At 51.9% G+C, this 22,225-nt stretch overlaps 2 protein-coding genes across 2 annotated transcripts; one reads left to right on the forward strand and one right to left on the reverse strand.

Annotated features, from left to right (window-relative positions):
- Window positions 1–2,112: 2,112 nt before the first annotated feature.
- Window positions 2,113–2,740, reverse strand: PC9H_009034 (uncharacterized protein; the record flags this gene model as incomplete). The annotated part of the gene is made up of 2 exons (XM_036778541.1): window positions 2,113–2,399; window positions 2,452–2,740. 2 exons carry the CDS (start codon window positions 2,738–2,740, stop codon window positions 2,113–2,115), a joined length of 576 nt encoding a protein of 191 aa, XP_036629969.1.
- An 18,148-nt stretch (window positions 2,741–20,888) lies between these two features.
- On the forward strand, window positions 20,889–21,739 carry PC9H_009035 (uncharacterized protein; the record flags this gene model as incomplete). Its single annotated transcript, XM_036778542.1, has 3 exons — window positions 20,889–20,913; window positions 21,100–21,308; window positions 21,362–21,739. 3 exons carry the CDS (start codon window positions 20,889–20,891, stop codon window positions 21,737–21,739), a joined length of 612 nt encoding a protein of 203 aa, XP_036629970.1.
- Between the last annotated feature and the right edge of the window lie 486 nt (window positions 21,740–22,225).

The following is a 22,225-nucleotide window of genomic DNA, read 5'->3' on the forward strand; positions in this document are numbered from 1 at the left end:
GGGTAGGTCAAAGAGAGGAGATCAGCGCTGCCCAAAAGCTTCGAAGAGCATCTTTTTGTGGCGCTCTGATGGTGCGTCTCGCCATGCTTTGGCTGCGTCTCGTAGATGCTGACCCGACTTTGATGGCCATTTTAGCGGATCCAAAAGATCGATGTCGTCGATATCGATATCACAAACAGTGCATGTGTTATGAGCGCTGGGTGCGGGTTTACCAGCGACTTGACGAGCTCCAAGCATGTCACATACTAGCGGAATAAGTGCTGCGAAGTAGGTTCGCCCACTCGCGGAACCATGAGTGCGCAAGAAGAACACTCCAGACTCCCAAAATTGCAGGAAGTCATCAACAATCAACTGGATATATGGGTTTATCTCGTCGAGCGAGGGCTTCTTAGGGCCAGGGATGACACCTGCGAGGTAAACATTCTCAGGGAGGTATCTCAGGTATGGGGGGAGATTGTAACAGACGAGCCAAATCCCAGTTGAGGACTGGGGTGTGTGGCCAGGTCGCGAGGCGTTTGGTTCGAAGCTATCTGCAGACAAGCCGAAAACGAGGCGGCCGGGGCCACTGAACGGATTTCCGTCGTGACCTTTCAGTTGGGAGAAAATATTTGCTAACCATATATCCGATATCGGTTGATGTCCAGAGCGAAGCTCGGATGGGTAGGTATCCAACAGGTCGTCGATACCTTTGCGAGCCAAAATCCTTGCTAACCAATGTTTAAAGTCTTGGTGCTGGTATAGTACATGCGGTACAATGCGCTGTCGACCTCCCACGATTGTCTCCTTCCATAATTCCGCGGCACATGGGGAGGACTCGGGCGCACGCTTCCCTAGGCATCGAGGAGGGTTTGAAGGTTCGTTGGGATTGTACGGATAGATCGAATGGCAAGAAGTGCAGCATATGAATGTCCGCAGTACGGGGTCAATGTGCAAATGTGAGGTTGCCGTCCGCGGGTCCCCCGAAATAAGTTCTGCGATCTCGGTTGGGATGGCTGTATTGCCGCCCATCAGGTCATGAAGTCCAGATAGCTGCAGTCGCAGCGCCCGCCTCGATACAAAATAGAAGTGCTGCATTATCGCCGTTGTGACATAGGCAACTTGGGTAGCTATGGGCTCGCGTTTGACGAGAGAGTGGAAGTATATATCTACGGATGACATCAGTCACGAAAAGACTTAGACGAGTTCGAGTACAGGTACCTGTGTTGACATAAGATTTGTCCTCTATCTTTCGTTGATTTAACCAGTGGAGTTCTTTATCACGGTTCAAGCGGTCCCATTGAGAACGCAGCTGGGGTAGTAGCTGCGCGTCGTGAGGGTATGTGAGTTGGGCCGCCTTTGTAAGCAAATACACAAGGCATAGCTCAGTGGTGAGAAATGCTGCATTGGCGCGACTTTTTGTGTCAAGTGAATGAACTCCAGCATTGATGTTGCAGGGGTCCATCGGCTCCCTGTATTCACCGGAAGTCGAAGGATTATTGATGAATTTCAATGGATGGAGTGGAGAAGACGAGGGGAGGAGATTGAAGAGGGCCAGTTCTTGCTCAACCAATTGTTGCCATCCAACGTCAGGTCCTTGCAATTGGTCACTGGTGGGCGCAGTCGTCGCGGCACCAGGCAGCAGCTGCGAGGTTCTCGTGCCATGGCCAATCGATATCCGGGAAAGTCTGTCATCTTTCCGGTGATTGTCCATTGTCCAGCGCGTTACAAGTTTTCCGTCACCAACGAAAGACTGAGATACGGAATCCCATTGCAGGCAATGGCTATGACATCGACAAAGAACATATGTTTTCCTAAAGGACAGGCAATCTTCTTATTATCGTCGAAATCCAAACGTAAAAATCCGGGCAGACCTTTCACGTCTCTCTAACTCCATAGGAGAGTCACGACAACGCCTATATAGAAGTACTCCGAAGCGTTGACACACTTTCGGAGGATGGTCTCGACAGGCGGGCGGCTTTAGATATTAGCATTAATTTGGCAACGCGACGGTCGTGTTGCAGGTTTAAAGTTGATTGTCCGGCGAAGCCTTGAAACTCAGCAAGTACAGATTTGAGAGTTTGAACCCAGATTGTAGAGATTTAAAGCCCAGATAGTTAGAGTTCACTATTCTAACTACAAAACCATCCTACTTCGTATGTACGCTGCCGCCAGCCCTTCCATTTGAGATATAAGCTTCTTTGCCACCGGAGTGTGACGTAAGGCACTCCTCCAAGAGGGACCGTTCATAAGGTCTGCAGCTTTGAAGTTGCCCGAACTGAGTTTTTCATGACGGCGTTGGTACCAAGCTTCGGCATCGTTCGTCCACTGAGCAAGGCCAAACTGTTGCTTAACCCATAGGTGATGGGGAGGCCACCAGGATTTTCGCGTCACCTGTTTCTCCCCTTTTGATGAAACTTGGCCTGTGGTGGTCCGTTAGTATGGATTATCTCTTCACCTCATACGGATGCGTACCAGTTTCCTGGCAGTATACACCGCATATCAAGTCTAACTCTGCCGAAGTCAGAGGGCTAAATAAGGCGGGGTTGATATCCTCGCTAGATAGTAATGCTGAGAAGAAATCGGGGGGAATGAGGGCACGAGCCATGCGGCCAACTAGTCCTCCAGTCATGAGTGCAGAGCATCCCCGAGGAGACTTGAGGAGAGCATCGCGTTGAGTAACGTATGCACAATAGTCCCATTTATTAGGAATGTAATTAGCAGGACGATATCCTAGGGCGTTGTTACCCTCCGATGTAGACATCGGGACTGAGCCTGCGCCAGTGGACAAACGAAGGGAGAATGGAAATCCTATTGTAAGGGTTGAACCCTTTCGTTCCGTGCAGTCCGGCTTCCCCTATCCCCTATCCACCCCTCTCCGACTCTTCGGACGCGCTCGCACATGACTCGGACGTCACGAACCCGTACCGGACACACGTGTTAACGGATCAGACACTGCGGATCAATGTTTCGTTCTCTTTTGTTCTCGGACTCTAATACTTGATCATACTAGTCCCATTATTTGTTCCTGGTGCCTTTTCGCCTCGGACATTTCCGATGTTTTCTTAGCTACAAAAACCTACTGCACTCGTAGTTAGAAGAAGAAGATTTGTTCCCCCCCCCCCACATCGAGTCAGATTCTAAGGCCGTCCGAACCTTTCTTCTCATCCGTTGTCAGAGTCTGCCGCTGTCCGAGTCCGAGCCCGAGTCCGATCCGAAGTTGCTTTCTCCTGCCGTCCTTGTCATTCTCCTGCCGTCCTCGTCGTACTATCCGAAGCCGAGTTGTCTGTTCGCGTCCGAGCGCGCCCGAAGGCATCCGAAGCCGTCCGAAGCGTCCGAAGTTTCTCAGTTGTTCGTTTTCACTCTCGGACTCATCCTTATCACACTTTACTCACGCGGGTGTCGCACGGACTTGTCCTGCCGGAGGCGGACCCTCGCATTTTACTAGACTACACTACTAGTCTACGCGTACATTCACTACTACATTCTGGAGCCCACCGCGAGGGTTTAAAGTTCAAGACACCCCCCCCGTTCCACCGTCACCTAATCATCCTATCCCGTCATTGAATTCGAATCCCCTCCCGATCCTCTGCACGATATCTTTCCGGAAGGTCCGACGCAACGGGCTATCAACTACCTCTTCCGGAAGACATCCGAATATTTTCCGTTCAAAATAGTCCGCTCTTGGGTTCCCGATCCCAACACCGTCATTTGGCAGTTCGCACTTACCGGACGCCCAGAATCCGAGCATCCGAACATCCTATCACGCCCTAATCCTCCATCCCTCCGGCACAGTCTGTTCTATAATCCCGCCGCGGCTTACCACCGACCCACTCCAGAGTCAAACGACACTACGTCCGGAACACCCTCATCGCTCACCGAGTCGTCCGAAAATCTTCCGGCCACTTCTTCACCTTCCCCTATTCCTCCTCCTACAATGGCCACAACTATGCCCGTCCGCGGTCACCATACCGCTCCGAAATTCAACGGAAAGCCCGAAGGACTCCATCGCTTCTTCTCGGAAGTGGAGTACCTCGCTGCCCGTGCTCAGGTCGAAGGCCGGGATCTCATCCGAGCTACAATCGGATATCTCGACGACTCCGACTGGGAGATCTGGCGCAGCAGTGGCGATGCAGCCGACGGAGACGACTGGGATGCTTTCAAAACATGTATCGGGAAGCTCTACCCCGGATCGGATAACGAACGACGATGGCGTCCGTCAGATCTGTCCACTATTGCTGCTCTCCAGTCCCAGACCCCGATGCTCACGAAGGACGATCTCGGAGTCTATCACCGAAAGTTCCTCGTTCCGGCCAATTGGCTTCTCTCCAAAAATAGCGTCTCCACCCAGGACGTCGGACGAGACTATCTCGCAGGATTCGATCCGATCACTCGTCAGAAAATCAAGGACAGATTAGCGATGGTCCACATGCAGCATCATCCGGACGATCCTTACACGATCACGGAGATCTATACGGAAGCGAACTTCATCCTCGGAACGTCGACTCCGGCGACTCTCACAACGTCTTCGACATCTCCGACAGTGAGTCCGACGGCTCCGGTTACGGTCAAAACCGAATCCGCTGACATCTGTGCCCTGCAAGCTATGATGCAGCAGTTCATGACCATTCAGCAAACGCATCCGCAGTATCCTCCTGCTCCTCCGCAATATCCGTATAATCCGAACTCATTCTATCCGTATCCCCCGCCTCCGACAGCTCAAGCATACGCTTATCAACCCGTCCCTCCCCAACAAAACTATCAGTATCCGCCTCAGCCACCCCCATCTTCCCAGAATCAGCAATCACGTCCTCCTCCCCCTCCTGCACCACAAGGGACTGATCCGAGACCTCCCCGGAAGTGTCACTTCTGTCATTCCATCTACCACACGATGGGCTCGTGTCCGGATGCTGCCCGATACGAACGGAGCGGATGGATCGGTCGGAACGAAGAAGGCCGATGGATGGTGCTCCCGACCAGAGAGACTATCAATCGTTCCTTCCCCGGAGACTTGTTCAAAGAGCAGATCGACAACTGGATGAGGGCCAACAATAGACCTCAGGATCGCGACGCCCCTCCTCACCCGATCGTCACTCCTGCAGCCACAAGTTCCGGAGTAGCGTCCGCGAATATGGTCGAGGTTAGCACCTACCACTATATGGAGGCCGACGAGTCCGAGTCTCGGGCGTTCATCGAAGAGCTTCCGAGCCCGTTTGATTTGGAGGAAGAAGAGAAAGAGGAGATCTTCTTGCAGGTTCTCATGCAGCGGATGCCCGACGTAGCGAAAAAGTACGCTTCATCTCAGAAGAAGAAGGACGTCCGTTTCTCCGAACCGGTCGAAACGACTCCGAGCACTCCGGCAAAGGCTCCGTCCGAACCACCCCTTCCGCCTTCGATTCCGGTCCCCTTCCCTTCCACTTCGGCCCGTTCTCAGCTAGCTGAAGCCATTGAGACCGGTCGCACGACGTACCGTCCGAACTATCGGGTCCAGTCGAACATCGAGAATCCGAAGGTGGCCTCGGATGTCCTGGAACGCGCCCTTAACACCACGCTCACTATCACTCAACGGGAACTTTTCGCACTCTCGTTTGATGCCCGAAAAGGACTTCGGGATCTCATTTCGTCGAAGCGGGTCTCTACGGAGACTAACTACGCGTCCGTCAACATGGCAGCGTGCTACGACGACCCCGAAGACGTCGTGGAGGTTCTGATGTCCGCCACCCGGGATCCGAACAAGGAATGCATTGTCGCAGCTCCGACCCAGTCACTCCGGATCATCCGGCCTATCTTCAACGATCGGTACGAGGTCGAATGCATCCTGGACACCGGATCGCAGATCATCGCCATGCGCCGCGACGTCTTCGACAATCTCGGGCTGCTCATCGACATCGACAAGTTCATCACCATGGAGTCCGCGAACCTATCATCGAACCAGACCATCGGACTCGCGCACAATGTAAAGATGTCTCTCGGACCCGTCGATCTCTACGTCCAAGCTCAGATCGTGAACGATGCGCCTTACGAGGTACTCCTTGGACGCCCCTTCTTCTGTCTCACCTCCGCTGTCACCCGCGACTACCCCGACGGTCACCAGGACTTGACCATACACGATCCGAACTCGAGCCGTCGTTTCCTCATCCCTACTTTCAAAAGGGTCCACCGCTCTCGAGAACCTACAGAGCATTTTTAGATACCGTCGAGGAACCCCTGTGGCGAGACGAGTCTTTTATACCCCCGTCCTATTCCTCTCTTATGATATCATTACCCGATTCCGCTCCTTCCTCGGTTCCGGTCCGCTGCATTACTTATCCGAAAACACTTTTATATCATACACCCCCTTCAGTGTCCGATCCATCGCTTCCTCTTCTGTCTGTCCCCCTTTCCATGAACCGAAAAAGTACATATGATGCTCCACGTGATTCTGGTCTCGACCCGATGGCTCCGGTGTATACTTGTGCCCCTCCGCCCGTACCTAATACTCATTCTTCTTGCGCGTATGACGAATTGCCGGATGAGCGACGGATCTATTCAGGTCTTGTTGATATCATCGAAGATGGCATTACTCGGAGTGCTTCGTATTTGGATATTCCCCTTTTCACCACTACTTCCTACTCTACCTTTACATCCTGGTTTATCCATACCGACACTGACGCTCCGCCCGCATCGTCCGATAATTCCGCTCCAGGCCCGAGTGCCGAAGTCTTCGCAGCGACTGCCCGGATGCCAACATACGGAAAGAAGCCCTACCGGAAGGTCGCCAATCGCACAGTACCTGTCTCCACTACCCTCCCCGAACAGTATCGGATTGTTCGACGCGAACCTCCCGACATCTTAGCCGACCTTCTCCCGCTTCCTACTCAACCACCCGACTTCACTCCGGGACTCCGGTACACTCAGGAACGCGCTGACAAACAAGCCGTCGACCCGGACAACTGGCTTTCTCCCGAGGAAATCAAACTCGCGCACTGGTTCATCCGGACGGACGAGGACGCTTTCGCATGGTCCGAGGATGAACGAGGCAAGTTCTCTGACGAATGGTTTGACCCTGTAGTGATGCCGACGATCGAGCACGTTCCCTGGGCACTCCGAAACATTCCCATTCCTCCGGGCATCTACGACGAGGTCGTCCGCGTCATCCGAGACAAGATCAAGTCCGGAGTCTACGAGGAGTCCAGTTCTTCGTACCGGTCCCGCTGGTTCTGCGTTCTCAAGAAGGATGGAAAGTCTCTCCGCCTGGTCCACGATCTTCAGCCTCTCAACGCTGCCACTATCAAGGACGCCTCTATTCCGCCTCGGGTCGAAACTTATGCGGAAACCTTCGGAGGCTGGTCGTGCTACGGCATCTACGACTTGTTTGTCGGATTCGACCAACGGAAGCTAGCGGAAAGCTCGCGGGATCTCACAACATTCCAGACGCCTCTCGGAGCCAAGCGTCTCACCGTCATTCCTATGGGCTTCACCAACTCCGTCCAGATTCAGCACGGCGACCTCACCTTCATTATGCGAGACGAAATTCCCCACGTCACCGATCCGTACATCGACGATTGCCCTGTCAAGGGTCCGCTTACCCGATACGAGCAACCCGACGGATCCTACGAAACCCTACCCGATAATCTGAACATCCGGCGCTTCGTTTATGAACATATTGCAAACATGCATCGGATTGCGCACCGGATGAAGAAGTTTGGCGGAACGTTCTCCGGAGTCAAGCTACTTGTTTGTGTTCAGCGCGCATCTATTGTCGGACACATGTGCACTTACCAGGGTAGAGAACCCGACGATGACAGGGTCCAAAAGATTCGTGATTGGCCTGTGCCCGAGAACGTCACCGACGTCCGGGGTTTCCTGGGTACCATCGGAGTCATGCGTATCTTCATCCGAGATTTTGCGAAACATGCTAAACCACTTGTGCAGTTGACCAAAAAGGACGTTGACTTTGTCATGGGCCCGGACGAACTAGCTGCCATGGAGACCTTGAAGAATCTTGCCATCACCTCCCCCGCTCTCCGAGCTATTGACCACTCATCCGACCGCGAAGTCATACTGGCCGTCGACTCCTCCACTGTAGCCGTCGGGTTCATCCTCTCCCAGGTAGGCGCCGACAACAAGCGCTATCCGTCCCGTTTCGGATCTATCACTTGGAATGACCGAGAATCCCGCTACTCCCAATCCAAAATCGAGCTCTACGGACTCTTCCGGGCACTCCAGGCCACGAAGCTTTGGCTCATCGGAGCTCGCAATCTCACTGTCGAAGTCGACGCGAAATATATCAAGGGTATGATCAACAATCCGGATATCGTCCCGAACGCTGCGATGAACCGCTGGATCGCCGCCATTCTTACCTTTTCTTTCAAACTCAAGCATGTTCCAGCTCGGGATCACACTCCGGCCGATGGCCTCTCACGACGAAGAAGAGCCGAAGAAGACCCGGTCCTTGTAGAAGATGTCGAGGGTTGGATAGACGAAGCGTGTGGTTTTACTTTACAGGTTCACTCGGACGGCGACGCCTCTGTCGCGCGGGTTGCGCAGAACCGTTTCCGGGGTCATCTCGGGTCCCTCGTCCGCACGTTCATCTATGATGAAGACTCTGCTGGATTCAACGACTCCGATGATTCCGACGACATTCCCCGGACTCCGAAGGCCGCGGGTAAGGACGCCCGGATGTTGGAGATAGAGACCTTCCTCCGGACGAGCAAGGCTCCCGTCGGACTCGCTGAACCCGCCATGCGCAACTTCGTTCGACAAGCGCTCAATTTTTTCTACCGCGACGGTAAGCTCTGGCGCAAGGATAACCACGGGAAGCATAAGGTCTACATCCATCCGGGCCGCCGTCTCTATCTGATCCGCGCTGCTCACAACTCTCTCGGACACAAGGGTATCTTCATTATCCGGACTCGCCTCCTTGAGCGATTCTGGTGGCCCTTCCTTGACCAGGACGTCCGCTGGTTTGTCAAGACTTGTCATCAGTGCCAGATCCGCTCCAACTTCAAACTACACATTCCGCCGTCTCCGACGATTCCCCTTTCCCTTTTCCGCCGCGTCCACATTGACTGCATGGTGATGCCTTCCGCCAACAAATTTAACAAGATAGTCCATGCTCGGTGTGCCCTCACCTCTTATCCGGAGTGGCGCGCGCTTCGCCGGGAGACCGCGGAGACACTGGGCATGTTTATTTTCCAAGAGATTCTATGCCGCTGGGGCGCCATCGAAGAACTTGTGACGGATAACGGTACCCCGTTTGTGAAGGCAGTCGAATATCTCGCAGAGAAATACGGCATCCGACACATCCGAATCTCTCCGTACAACTCCCAAGCCAACGGACTCGTCGAGCGGAGACACCGGGACGTGCGGGGTTCCCTCCTGAAGACTGCGGATGGCAATGAGAAGAAATGGGTTGAAGTCGCACCATCCGTCTTCTGGGCCGAGCGCGTCACCATCTCCAAGACCTCCGGAATGTCTCCTTACTACATGGTACATGGCATCGAGCCCCTTTTTCCGTTCGACCTCCACGAAGCTACCTATCTCGCCCCTCCTCCCGATACCACTCTCACCACTGAACAGCTCATCTCCATGCGCGCCCGACAACTCCAGAAGCGTCCGGACGACATCGAACGTATGCGCGAGAAAGTTATTCGGAGCCGGATTGCTTCCCTCGAGGAATTTGAACGACGATTCGCCCGGACGATCAAGGACTTCAACTTTCTTCCCGGACAGCTCGTTCTGGTTCGTGATAAGAAGATAGAAGGTGATCACTCACTCAAGCATCTGCCTCGCTACATGGGACCTATGGTCGTCGTCCGACGCACTCATGGCGGATCCTACGTCCTGTCCGAACTCGACGGTTCCATCTCAAATCTACGTTATGCAGCATTCCGCGTCATTCCGTACTACGCCCGACACCGCCATCTCCTTCCCGTCCCCCATTCTGCCGAACCCGACGACTCCGATGACCCCGACGATCTTCCGGAACCTCAGTCCGCCGCGAACTTCGCCGGACTACAAAATACGACGAACGACCGAGTTTTGACGCCTTCGCGGCAGCCTAACCGTCTAGTACTCTAAAATTTTTTCCACCCAGACCAGGGTTCGCCCTGTGTTGTATCCCGGACCTCGGTCCTGTTCCGTCTCTCATCTTTCACCTCTCTCATTTGATCTCTCTCCTGTCCGATCCTTATATTCCCTTGCATTTGCCTCGTATGCATCATCCGACGACTCCGGTGACCCTCCCCCCCTTCGGAAGCCTCCGGACTTGCCGGTTTTACGCTGCGTGTCATTCTTTCACTTCCGCTCACTCACGCATTCTTCTTTTTGGTGCACAAGAAAATCAGATATAATATTTACATATTGCTTACAAGAATGTCTCTACGGGCCAAGCGCCTTTTTGCTCGTCCGCCCTACTGCCCTTCGTACTCCTCGTCCTCCTCCATTTGTCTGTCCCCCTCTCGTTCCTCTTCGTCCGCCGCCTCAGCCCGTTGAGCATCCTCGAGCTCCCTCCGCAGGATCAGCGCCGCCAGGCTCCGTGTGGCTGCGGCCCGGGTGCTCTCCGCCTCCTCTGTCGCCTGCTTGAGGGCGGCGATCCGAGCGTCCATTGTTGACATGACCTGGACAAGGGTCCGCAGCTCGTGATCCGCGCAAGCCTCTACCAAAGTAGGGATAGCGGCATTCCCTGACGCTGCCCGCGTAACCCGGCTTGTCTTTCCGCTCTCTCCTCCGCGTCGCCGTGTCCTTGGCCTTGGGGCTGCCCGTTGCTTCCCCTTTCCACCCGCCGCTTTGCTGCCTGACGCCTCCGCCTCCGAGGTCTTCGCCTGCCTGGCGCGCGTCTTCGCGTGCGAACACCTGACCTTCGATCCGGTGCACGCCTCGCACGCATGACAGCCGGTGCCGACGCAGGTAAAGTACGCCTGCTGGCAGTGCAGGCATCGGCGAGCGTCCGTGAATTCGACCACAGGGTGCGGGCAGGACTCCTTGGGTGCACCGAACCCGCACCCCCATTCGACATTGTTCGGGCTCGAACTAGCATCTGTAGGGTCCGTTAGTCCCGGCGTACCGTCTGATGAGTCCGCTTACCGGCCGGATCGTACTCTCCGTACTCCGTTACATCGAGACGCGCTGGCGCTGGAGGAGTCTTCTCCCTAGTGTCATCCGCGTTGCCCGTGCGTCTTCGAAGTCGTTTTGCCCGGGGAGTTGTCTCGGGCTCGCCGCCGTCGCTCTCAACCACCTTCCGCTTTCCTGCACGGATGGCGCTGGCACGTCTTCGCGTCCGAGGGACCGGCGTGCTATCATCCTCAGCGTCCGACGGAATTTCGACCACGTCCGAGTTCTTCTCTGCTTTGGGACGATCAGCGGGAGTACTCCCGGAACCGAGGGTTCCTGAACCAGCCACGAACGTGGGCCTCTGCGCAGCCCGTCGACGCTCCTCAGCGGCGAGCGCGTCCCGTCGTCGTGCATCACGCACCTCTTGTGCCCTCCTCGCCTCCGCGTCCGCAGCCTCCTGTGCTTCTCGTGCCCGTCTCTCGTCTTCGGACTGCCACTCCGCGAGTCGGGACTGTGCCTCCAGTAATTGCGTAGTGGCCCGGGCCATCTTCTCCTTCACGTCATCTTCGACGGTGTTCTCCAGTTTCCGCGACACGAGGACGTCTTCGGCGCCCATCAACCACTCCTGCACGCAGTCAGCGCCCTGCTTCTAGTCGTCGCCCATGTTGCCACTTACCTGCTGCTGCTCCATGTCGGCAACGGCGATTTCCACATCGACCCGATGCTCGTCGTCGAGCTCCGGGAACGCCGTACCCATGTCCACGAAGTATCCGGCCTCCTCTTCGTATGCGGCAACGGCTTCCTTCTTCTTAAGGGTCTGGAGTTCCTCCAGGGTGCGGGACGGGGTGTGTTTTGCCATGGTCGTACGGACAGTGATGCTGGGTGCGATGGAGGGAGAGAGCAAGAGAAGATGTTGGACTTCGTCGAAATTATCAACAATCCGTCATGTGACCGCGCTTCCTTTGGTCCCACGCCACTATTTTCGTTCACCCGCCCACCTTCCCACTTCGCAATTCTTGCTCGCCGTGTACGTTGCCCCGGAGGGTCAACACATAAAGTCCCCGGGGGATGTAAGGGTTGAACCCTTTCGTTCTGTGCAGTCCGGCTTCCCCTATCCCCTATCCACCCCTCTCCGACTCTTCGGACGCGCTCGCACATGACTCGGACGTCACGAACCCGTACCGGACACACGTGTTAACGGATCAGACACTGCGGATCAATGTTTCGTTCTCTTTTGTTCTCGGACTCTAATACTTGATCATACTAGTCCCATTATTTGTTCCTGGTGCCTTTTCGCCTCGGACATTTCCGATGTTTTCTTAGCTACAAAAACCTACTGCACTCGTAGTTAGAAGAAGAAGATTTGTTCCCCCCCCCCCACATCGAGTCAGATTCTAAGGCCGTCCGAACCTTTCTTCTCATCCGTTGTCAGAGTCTGCCGCTGTCCGAGTCCGAGCCCGAGTCCGATCCGAAGTTGCTTTCTCCTGCCGTCCTTGTCATTCTCCTGCCGTCCTCGTCGTACTATCCGAAGCCGAGTTGTCTGTTCGCGTCCGAGCGCGCCCGAAGGCATCCGAAGCCGTCCGAAGCGTCCGAAGTTTCTCAGTTGTTCGTTTTCACTCTCGGACTCATCCTTATCACACTTTACTCACGCGGGTGTCGCACGGACTTGTCCTGCCGGAGGCGGACCCTCGCATTTTACTAGACTACACTACTAGTCTACGCGTACATTCACTACTACACTATCCCAGCGAGATTCGTTGCAACGGTAGATACAGAATGCGAATCCCAATCGCGATGGCATCACGCGACGTATAATACTGCGAGAGGGTTTGTGACGACGACTTGTAGCCTAGCCGAACTTCCAAAAACGTAACTGACGGCATCGCCATTCGGTTCGAGGTGGAAGGGAATATCACCCATCCAATATGATGAGACGATGCTGTCAGCTTGGCGGATGTCCAAAAGGCCCAGTAATCCTGGCTCTTCTTGTTAACACAGAACACTGTACACCCAGTTAGATGGTGTGCACGTAACAGGGGAAGGTCTGGGGGTGTTAACACTGTACTCAGTGTTAACATTTAACCGCGTAGTAATTGTTAACACTGTACTCAGTGTTAACAATTTTACGCGTATACCTGTATGATGTTAACATCTTACTTACCATATGTTGTTAACATTTTACGCGTACACCCGTACGATGTTAGAGCACCTGACGGTTTACCACATTTATACATGAAGCTCATATGAGCTTTATATGAAGTCATATGCTTTATATGGACTTTATATAAGCTTCATATAGAGAAAATGTAAGTATATGTTTCATAGGAATGGCAGGAAAATCTTTACATTTATTCTACTTGCTTTACATTTCCTTTACATTTCCTCTACATTTCTTTTACATTATCTATATATAGTATGTGAGCTTGATATAAGATTTATGTAAATATTTATATGCAATGCACATGAAGTTCACATGAAGTAGATTTGATGGAGACATAATTATGAAAGATACATATGCTTCATATGAATTTACATGGATTTATATGAATTTGTATGAATTTGTATAAATTTACATGGATTTATATGGATTTACATGAATTTATATGGATTTATATGGATTTTCTGCAATTTATTGGAGGTTTTCTGAGGCAATTTCCGCTTTGGGACGTCCAAAAATGAGTTAGCAAGGGTTATCCGATGATAACTCATTTTTTCCCGGACGGGCGCTTATTGGGCGCTTTACCACGAATATTAATATTCTTTTTATTTTATTTTACTTTTCTTTTTTATTTAGGCGCGCGCCTATCCGGCAATCGCCGTGATGCCACACGCATGTGACAGTGGCGTGCCACGCTGGCACTGCCACCTTCTTTCTTCTCAACCACCACCATCCCCTCACTTTTCACCCAACCCACACACACGGAATGCCCCCAAGAGCACCATGAAGCACCCAGAAGGCGTCCATGCGCGGCGCAGGGAACGAGGAGGAGGGCCAGGGAATGTAAGTCACCCTGCCCCTTCCTTTTGTCAAAACTGACAGCCCCCACCCCTTCCCACCACCCCCACTTCCCTCTCCCTCCATTTCCCAATGGCAACCATGCCCCCGCGCCCTCGTCATCGCTCCCCCGCCCTCGTCGTCGCTCCCCCGCCCTCGTCGTCGCCCCTGCGCTCCCGCGCCCTTGTTTTCGCCTCTGCGCTCTTGTTTTCGCCTCTGCGCTCTCATTTTCGCTCCTGTGCCCTCATCTTCGCCCTCGTCGTCGCCCCTGTGCTCCCGCGCCCTTGTTTTCGCCCCTGCACCCTCGTCGTCGCTCCCGCGCCCTCATCTTCGCCCCCTGTGCCCTTGTTTTCTCCCCTGCACCCTCATCTTCGCCCTCGTCGTCGCCCCTGCACTCCCGCGCCCTTGTCTTCGCCCCCGCACCATTGTTGTTGCCCCTGCCCTCCCGCGCCCTTGTCTTCGCCCTCCGCACTCTCGTTGTCACCCACCACCCACCCCCGCACCTTTGTCATCGCCTACCACACACCCATCACATCCCCATCACACACCCCTGCACTTGTGTTGTCACCTACCATGCCACCGCACCTGCATCTCACCTGTTGTTGCTCAACAGTGCCATCAAGCCCAGGTCCACCAGATCAGCCACTGATGCTGCCAAGGCAGTACAAGAGGCTTCTCAAGAGACAGAGTAAGTACATCACTCTTTTATCAGTAGCATAGATGTAGAGTAGTAGTATTATTAAAATAAATAAATTTCTTTTCAATTCACAAAAAGAAATCTGAACAATGTTTGATAGAGATGAAGATGAAGAAGAGCAGCCAGTCAAGAAGTCCCGTGTGTCTGCTGCAAAGAAGACCATGAAAACCAAGAAAGACAAGAAGTATGTATCACTTACTTGCTTGCTTGTACCAGTTGCTGACTTCCGATATTTATAGGACCTCTGCCGACCGTGATGCAGAGGACAAGGCTGTGAAAGCAGTTGCTAAGAAGAACATGACACTGTACGTATTGATATACTCATCATGATGCCTGCACCGTACTAATTAACTATAGTACGTCTAGAATCCTCCAGCAAAGTGGGGCTGGTGTAGCTCCACCGCCTCGCTCCACCGGCACAGGGATTCAGATCCCTTCCACTACCCCGCGCATTGTCTCTGACCGTGCACGTCGTCCTGATCCCAACTCAGGTGACGATGAAGACCCACAGGTCAACGCCGGTTCCAAAGACGACTCGAACTCTGGTGATGAAGAAGAACTTGCTGTGGTCAAGGATAAGGGTAAGGGTAGAGCTAGAGACTTGCACAACCTCGGTGCAGAGTCAGACAAGGACTCAGAGGCTGATGCGGATGTGGAGGATAAAGAGAATGACGATGAAGATGTTGATGAAGAGGCCGCTGGAGCTGCTGAGGGTGAAGTTGCTGGTGTGGGTGATGGAAGTGGTGACGACGAGGGTGATGCAACAATCATGGATGTTGATATCAATATCACTCCTCACAAGCCTGCTAAACGCGATGCTAGCCAGTCCCCACTCACTGACAAGCACACTGGTAAGGCTCAGCGCCGTAATGTCTCTCACTCCAGTGCTGCTTCCAGTGCTGCTTCTCTGCTGGCGCCTTCTCGCTCTCCCTCTCCATCCGACAACTTGCAGGAATTGCAGGGCGCTTCACGAACCACTGGTGGCTTCACACGTGGTAATGCCTTTGGCACCGCACCCAACATGGCTGATTTTGGTGAGTTTCTCAACTTGACTTCATCTGCTTTGCGCTTACCTTCAATCTAGTTCCTGTTGGTGATGTCCCGCCCATCGAGACTCATGGTAAGGGCAAGGTAGTCATGCACACCACCTTGGGGATGACCGACAAGCCCCACTCTGTAACCATGGCCCGCTTTCCTACGCTGGCACCAATCCTCAAGATTCTGACCAGGAAATTTCCGACTGTGACAGGTTAGTCATTCAACTCCCTTCTCATCTAATATGCTTGCTGATCTGAATATGTAGAGTCTGCTATTTCAGTCTTGGATGTTGATGGGGAATGGGAGGTCGCTGGTCCTTTTGCCCTTGCGCTAGAGGATGACATGGATGTGACTTGGAATAATGACTTCAAGTTGCTCATGCTTTTGGTAAGCTTGTCTTCATCTGCGTCTGAGCACTTCTAACTTCACAAAATCAGGAGCCCCTCCCTGCAGCATCTACTTTGGCCTTTCCCGCCTTTCCTCCTTCTCTCATATCAACTCACTCTGGCAGCTCAGTTGCCCACTCTGGTGGCTCTATTGCGCCCTCATCTATTGCGCCCTCAGCATCCATCTCATCTGTTGGTGTTGCTACTGCAGGTGCACTTCCGCCAGCTCCAGACCACATCCGTGCAGCTTATTCCTGTAAGGGCAACCTCAAGATGGCTGACAGCGCAGGCCTAGCAGAGGGAGAATCCAAAGTAATGAATAAGACTAACTACAATACATGAGAGAGCTGCTCACCTAGCAGAGGGAGAATCCAAAGAGAACAGGATAAGGATTCTCCATGCTAGGAAGCGAAGTATATACTGTAGTAGCGTGGGAGGAATGAAGGGTAACTGTACAGTACACCAGCCACAGGTCCGAACGAATATCACAAGGTACGAGGAAACATGTGATAATGAAGTGGAAGGGGGATGTACAGGAGTCGTGCCGGCGACCTGGGGAAGTGGGGACAAGGAGTAATGAAGTGGGAAAGGAGGATAGAGGTAGCCCGGACGAGCCCCGAAGTGTATCTACGAGTCCGAGCGAGTCCGAAGCGTCCGAGCGAGTCCGAGGTGTCCAAAGCGAGTCCGAGGTGTCCAAAGCGAGTCCGAGGCGAGTCCGAGGCGTGGGAAGACTCCGGAGTCACCGGACATGGCTCGGATGCGAAAGGAGTGGGCGGGAAGGAAGTGGAAAGGAAAGGAAGCGAAAAGGAACAAAGGGGAACAAAGGAAATGTAGGTAAGAGTCCATGGGATGAAGGAAAGGAGAGAAAATAGGAGTGTCCCCTTACAATTCCACCAAGCAGCACCTGATCCCGTACGCCGTTCTTCTTGAGGTCCCAGTCTCCTTGGTTCCTAACACCAAGCCCAACGATGGGGACATCATATCGGCGTATGAGCACTGGAAAGCTGCCAGTACTGCTCAAGAACGACTCAAGGCCAAATATGACGCTCACGATCCCAAATCCCCTCCTCTTCCTCCCTTTCCAAATGTCGAAAACACCCGCGCCATCTACATGAATCCCAGCAGCTTCAGCAACTACAATCCCCTCTTTCTGGCTGCCATTCAGCATCCAGATATTCTCACATATCTGGAGGGTGATGCTGGAGTGGGCTCGGCCATCTACAAGAAATTGTGGGGTGCAGTCAAGCCTGGCAAGGCTACCTTGGGCCAACTGGTGGAACGGATCAACACTGAGCAGAAGAAGGAGGAGAAGAGGTCTGCAAAGAAGAAGGCTGGGCCATCCAAATCGAAGTAAGTCATCAGCTTCATACAACCTAGAATTTCTCCCTATGCATATATCTTTGTACTACTATATTTATTGAAAATTGCATATATTTTGCACCATTTCTTGCTTGAGTCTCCATCATATTCTGTCTGAACACGTGCTCATTTGCCTAGTTTCTGTTTACAGACCTACATGATGCTGCTAGTGGTGTGGTTCTTGCTTGGACTTGTTCCATGTGTTGCTGCAGCACCTAAACAAGATCCTTTCCCAAACATGCTCTTCACCGAGTTTGCTCAAAGCATTCAGGACAACTTTGGTCCCAAGATCAAGCTGTCTACTGTCTTAATGCTTCTGATGACTCTTGTCAGTAATACAGATCTCCTCAACCTTCATGGACAACAGCAGGCTTCTCAGCAACAGGAGTCTACTAGCTGGATGGCTGCCCTGGTCCGTGCTGTCAAAGCAAAGCTCTCTGACAGTGGCTTTGTCTCCCTGTTCACCACTGACGACTTACGGACTTCACGATCTGAGCAGCAGCAAATTACGCTTGCAGGCAAGAAACTCAGCCGGTTCAGCCGCTCTCTGTCTCTTGCTTCACACTCCAGTATTGGGAATTTCAAGTCCAAACTTCGCCCCATCTCCACTGCTTCTATTCAACCCATCATTCTTATCACGCCCATCATCATGGCTTGTCCAACTCTTGACTGTAACGACCATAGCCTTACTCAAGACCTCCGGGAACGTGATATTGCTCATGTCACATTGCTCAAGGGGAGTCAGTGCTTGGAGAAAGTCCCTGTTCTGGCTGGCAGATGCTCTTCCTGCAATTCACTTTACTGGGCAGATCACGAGCGGTTCACCCAGAACAACGGTGATGACTTGTGCTTGTACCTCAACAATGCCAAGTATCTCAAGGTTGGCAAAAGTGTCTGGGTCGACCACACTGTCTCTGGGGCTATCGTCAATGCCAACTACAGCTTCCATGCTTCCACTGCTGCCATTACCGAGTTTTGGAACTTCTCATTTGTCAAGCCAAGTGGAGGTACCTTCAAACTTGGACGTCGACAAGTCTGGAAGGCCTTTGTGGAGGAGTCTATCCGGCAGATGGCTAAGTTCAACAAGCGCCAGATTGTCTTTGAAGACAATCTCCATCAATGCTCTGGTTGCTGCTGCCTACATTGAACTTGGCGACAATGGAGTTATCCGCAGTGCAGAGGGACATTCTTGCGATGAGTGTTGTCATGCATTCAAGGATGTTGCTGATGTCATTCCAAGGCAACCCAATGACCCTGCTGCAGTTGTTGGCCATGATGAAAATCATGCTGTTCCAGACTATGCAGGGGAACCTGTTGATCCAGATGCAATGGAGGTTGACAACCAGCCTGCTGCTGTGGTTCAGCCTACTGGCCCTGTTGCACCTGGCAATCATGGAGAGGTCTGCATGATTGTCATTGATGGAATTGTCATGGGGCCACGACATTGCGCAATGGAAGGGTGCGAGGCAGGACTTGAGAATGCCCAAACTGGGGTGTTCTGCAAGAGGCATGCAGAGAGGATGGAAAACAAGTGCCATATGAAGGGATGTGGCAAGGTCAAGGTTGGTGACACGAAGGCCTGTCAAGATCACCAGGGGCAGTGGGCCACATTTCGCAGGCAATATGCCAACACCTCACTTCTTGGAGTGCAGCGGATGTTGAGAAGAGCTCAGGAGGAGAGACAGGAATGGTTGCCTGTTGGTGGAGGAGCAGAGGCGCCAGAGCATGATGACCTTGCAGAGCAGGAGGTTGAACAGGTCAGTGGCAGCAAGTATAACAACTACTTCTCTGCTCCTAGGTACTACTGCGTGGAGACCATCTGTGCTCCATGTGGTGTGGTCCTTGCCTGGCGCAAGTTTGCCAAGTCAGAAGGGGTGGCCAAGATTCTTCGGTTCCTTGAAGATGTCTATCCTGATCCTGCCTCACGCCCCAGCTACATTGCCATTGACAAGGGGTGCGCCTTACTCAAGCATATTGTCAGGCAAGGTCACTGGCCTGCTTGGGAGCCAACAACTAGGATTATTGTGGACTCATACCACTACATCAACCACTGGATCACTGATCATCTTTGCCGGACCTGGTGCAATCCAGCACCCCTCAATGGAGATGCACCAAATCTTGTAGTTGTTGCCAATGACAAGCAAGGCAACCCTTACTATAAGAGGGCTTTCAACACTCAGGTAAGTGAATTTAGTGGTCTAGCAGTCATACTTGTCTAATTTGAGCTTAGGCCTGTGAACAGCTCAATGCATGGATTGGAGGTTTCCAGACTGTTCTCAACCGAATAACAGTTAGCAACTTTGACTTCACGATGCATGTGCTGTTATTCATACACACTCAATGGGTCATTGCCAAGCAGGAGGAAAAGAAGAGGAATCAAGAAGCAGGAATAGAAATGACAGACAGTGATGAGGAGAGTGAGGATGAAGAAGACTCAGAGAGTGAAGAGGAGAGTGAAGAGGAGGAGGAGAGTGAGGAGGAGGAGGACTAAATGTGTCAAAGTATTTACCTCTACTATGTATAAGTTGCATATGAAGTGCGCATGAAGCGCACATAAACCACATATAAAGTTCACATGAAGTGTACATGTATGTTATAAACTGCACATAAAGCATATATATATGCTGTATAAACCACACATGATGCTCATATAAAGTATACATTTACTCTATATAAAGTGCATGTAGTGCATATATAAATCACATGTAAAGCTCATATAAACCACACATGAAGCTTGTATGCACTTGTGTATGAGATAAACTCATAACTTAGTTGTAATCCATATGAATATAAACTCTTCATATGTGCTTCACATGGACTTCACATGAAGCACATATGAATGTCGCATATAAACTTCACATGCAGTTCATATAAGCTTTACGTGAAGCTCCTCAACAATTGTTATTGCCTCAAAGTCATGAAGAAGTAAAGAAAATGTAGAAGAAATGTAGAAGAAATGTAAAGCCATATGAAGGAATGTAAAGTTTCGCAAAAGAAGTGGGCTTTATATGACCTTTATATGAAATAAATGTACGGAAGATGTGAAGTCATGTGCTTCATATGAGCTTCATGTATAAATGTGGTAAAGCACCAGATATACCGATGTTAACACCACACGCGTACACCCGTATGTTGTTAACATCGTACTTACCATACAATGTTAACAATAATACGGGTGTACGTGTACGATGTTAACACCACACGCGTACACCCGTATGTTGTTAACATCGTACTTACCATACAATGTTAACAATAATACGGGTGTACGTGTACGATGTTAACAATATACGCGTACACCCGTATAGTGTTAACAATGTGATGTTAACACCATACGCGTACACCCGTATATTGTTAACATCTTACTTACCATATGTTGTTAACATTTTACGCGTACACCCGTACGATGTTAACACCACACGCGTACACCCGTATGTTGTTAACATCGTACTTACCATATGTTGTTAACATCGTACTTACCATATGTTGTTAACAATAATACGGGTGTACGCGTACGATGTTAACAATGCGTTGTTAACACCATACAGGTGTACGCGTATTATTGTTAACAACACTCCTTCTACCCGCGCACTGTTAACATTTTACTGATGTTCAAGGAGGCGAAAAGGTGCTCAACGACGATGAAGTGAGGGAGTTGGAGGCGAAGAACGACGAATTGAAGAGGGTCATCGCATTGGAGCCGCTGCCTGGCTGGCTTCAAAAGGCTGTGAGCTACCTCCGCGCCTACAAAGGGCATGCTGGTTATTTGGGTGCGATTGCGGAGCTCGTCAACTTTGAGCGCCACGTCAAGAGGAACCCTGGGAAGGTGAGCAACTAAAATAATGAACAGTCAGCTGTTAAAACTCACGAAGCGTACAGCCACTCCCAGCTACCAGTCGTCCTTCAATTCTCAGCATGTACATCCGCGGCGGGCGAGACCCAGAAAAGCATACGAAACTCATGGTGGATGAACTCGACCAGCTGCACAATGAACTCTTTTCGTGGTGGTTTGTGTTGCAACCGAAGAGCCGTATCCCTCTGAATTTCGACGAATCTCTGCAAGACTGCTCACTTCTTCTTCGCATCAGCACTACTAGCCACCAAGACTGGCCTGACTTGTATCGTGGATCAACGAACGGTGTTTACGGGGTTTTCATTTGTCTAGGGTGGTGGTTGGAAGCAGATTGCACCTTGAAGACTATGGTTACTGTACCTGCACCTGGTCTCGGCGAGAAGCCTCCCTCGCGACGTCGATAACAGACTTCGAATAGAAACTAGAGACATTTGACTGTATTAACTTACCTTAAACATTTTAATACAATTCCCTATGGTTTACCTTAGTAAAATGTTAACAGTGCGCGCGTAGAAGGAGTGTTGTTAACAATAATACGCGTACACCCGTATGGTGTTAACAACGCATTGTTAACATTGTACGCGTACACACGTATATTGTTAACATTGTATGGTATGCTAGCGCAGCTCCGTCTACATCACGCGCCTGCTCCTTAAGCATCGTTTTCCCGTTCGTTCTCAGTGAGAGTCCATCACCGGCGTTTCATCGTGACTGGCCCTTCATGGATTCGCGTTTGCGTAACCGTTCCGTCAGTGTTTCGTTTTCGGTTTCTTTCCCTGCCGTACATTCGCTCCCCATTCCCCGCCCTTCGTTTCCGTTGCCCGTTTCTCATTACCTCGTTTCCCCATTCCCCGTTCCCTCATTCTCCGCGTCTCGGCTCGCCGTTGTCG

Source organism: Pleurotus ostreatus, assembly GCF_014466165.1.
Source record: "Pleurotus ostreatus strain PC9 chromosome Unknown scaffold_6, whole genome shotgun sequence".
In the NCBI taxonomy this organism is placed as follows: Eukaryota; Fungi; Basidiomycota; class Agaricomycetes; order Agaricales; family Pleurotaceae; genus Pleurotus; species Pleurotus ostreatus.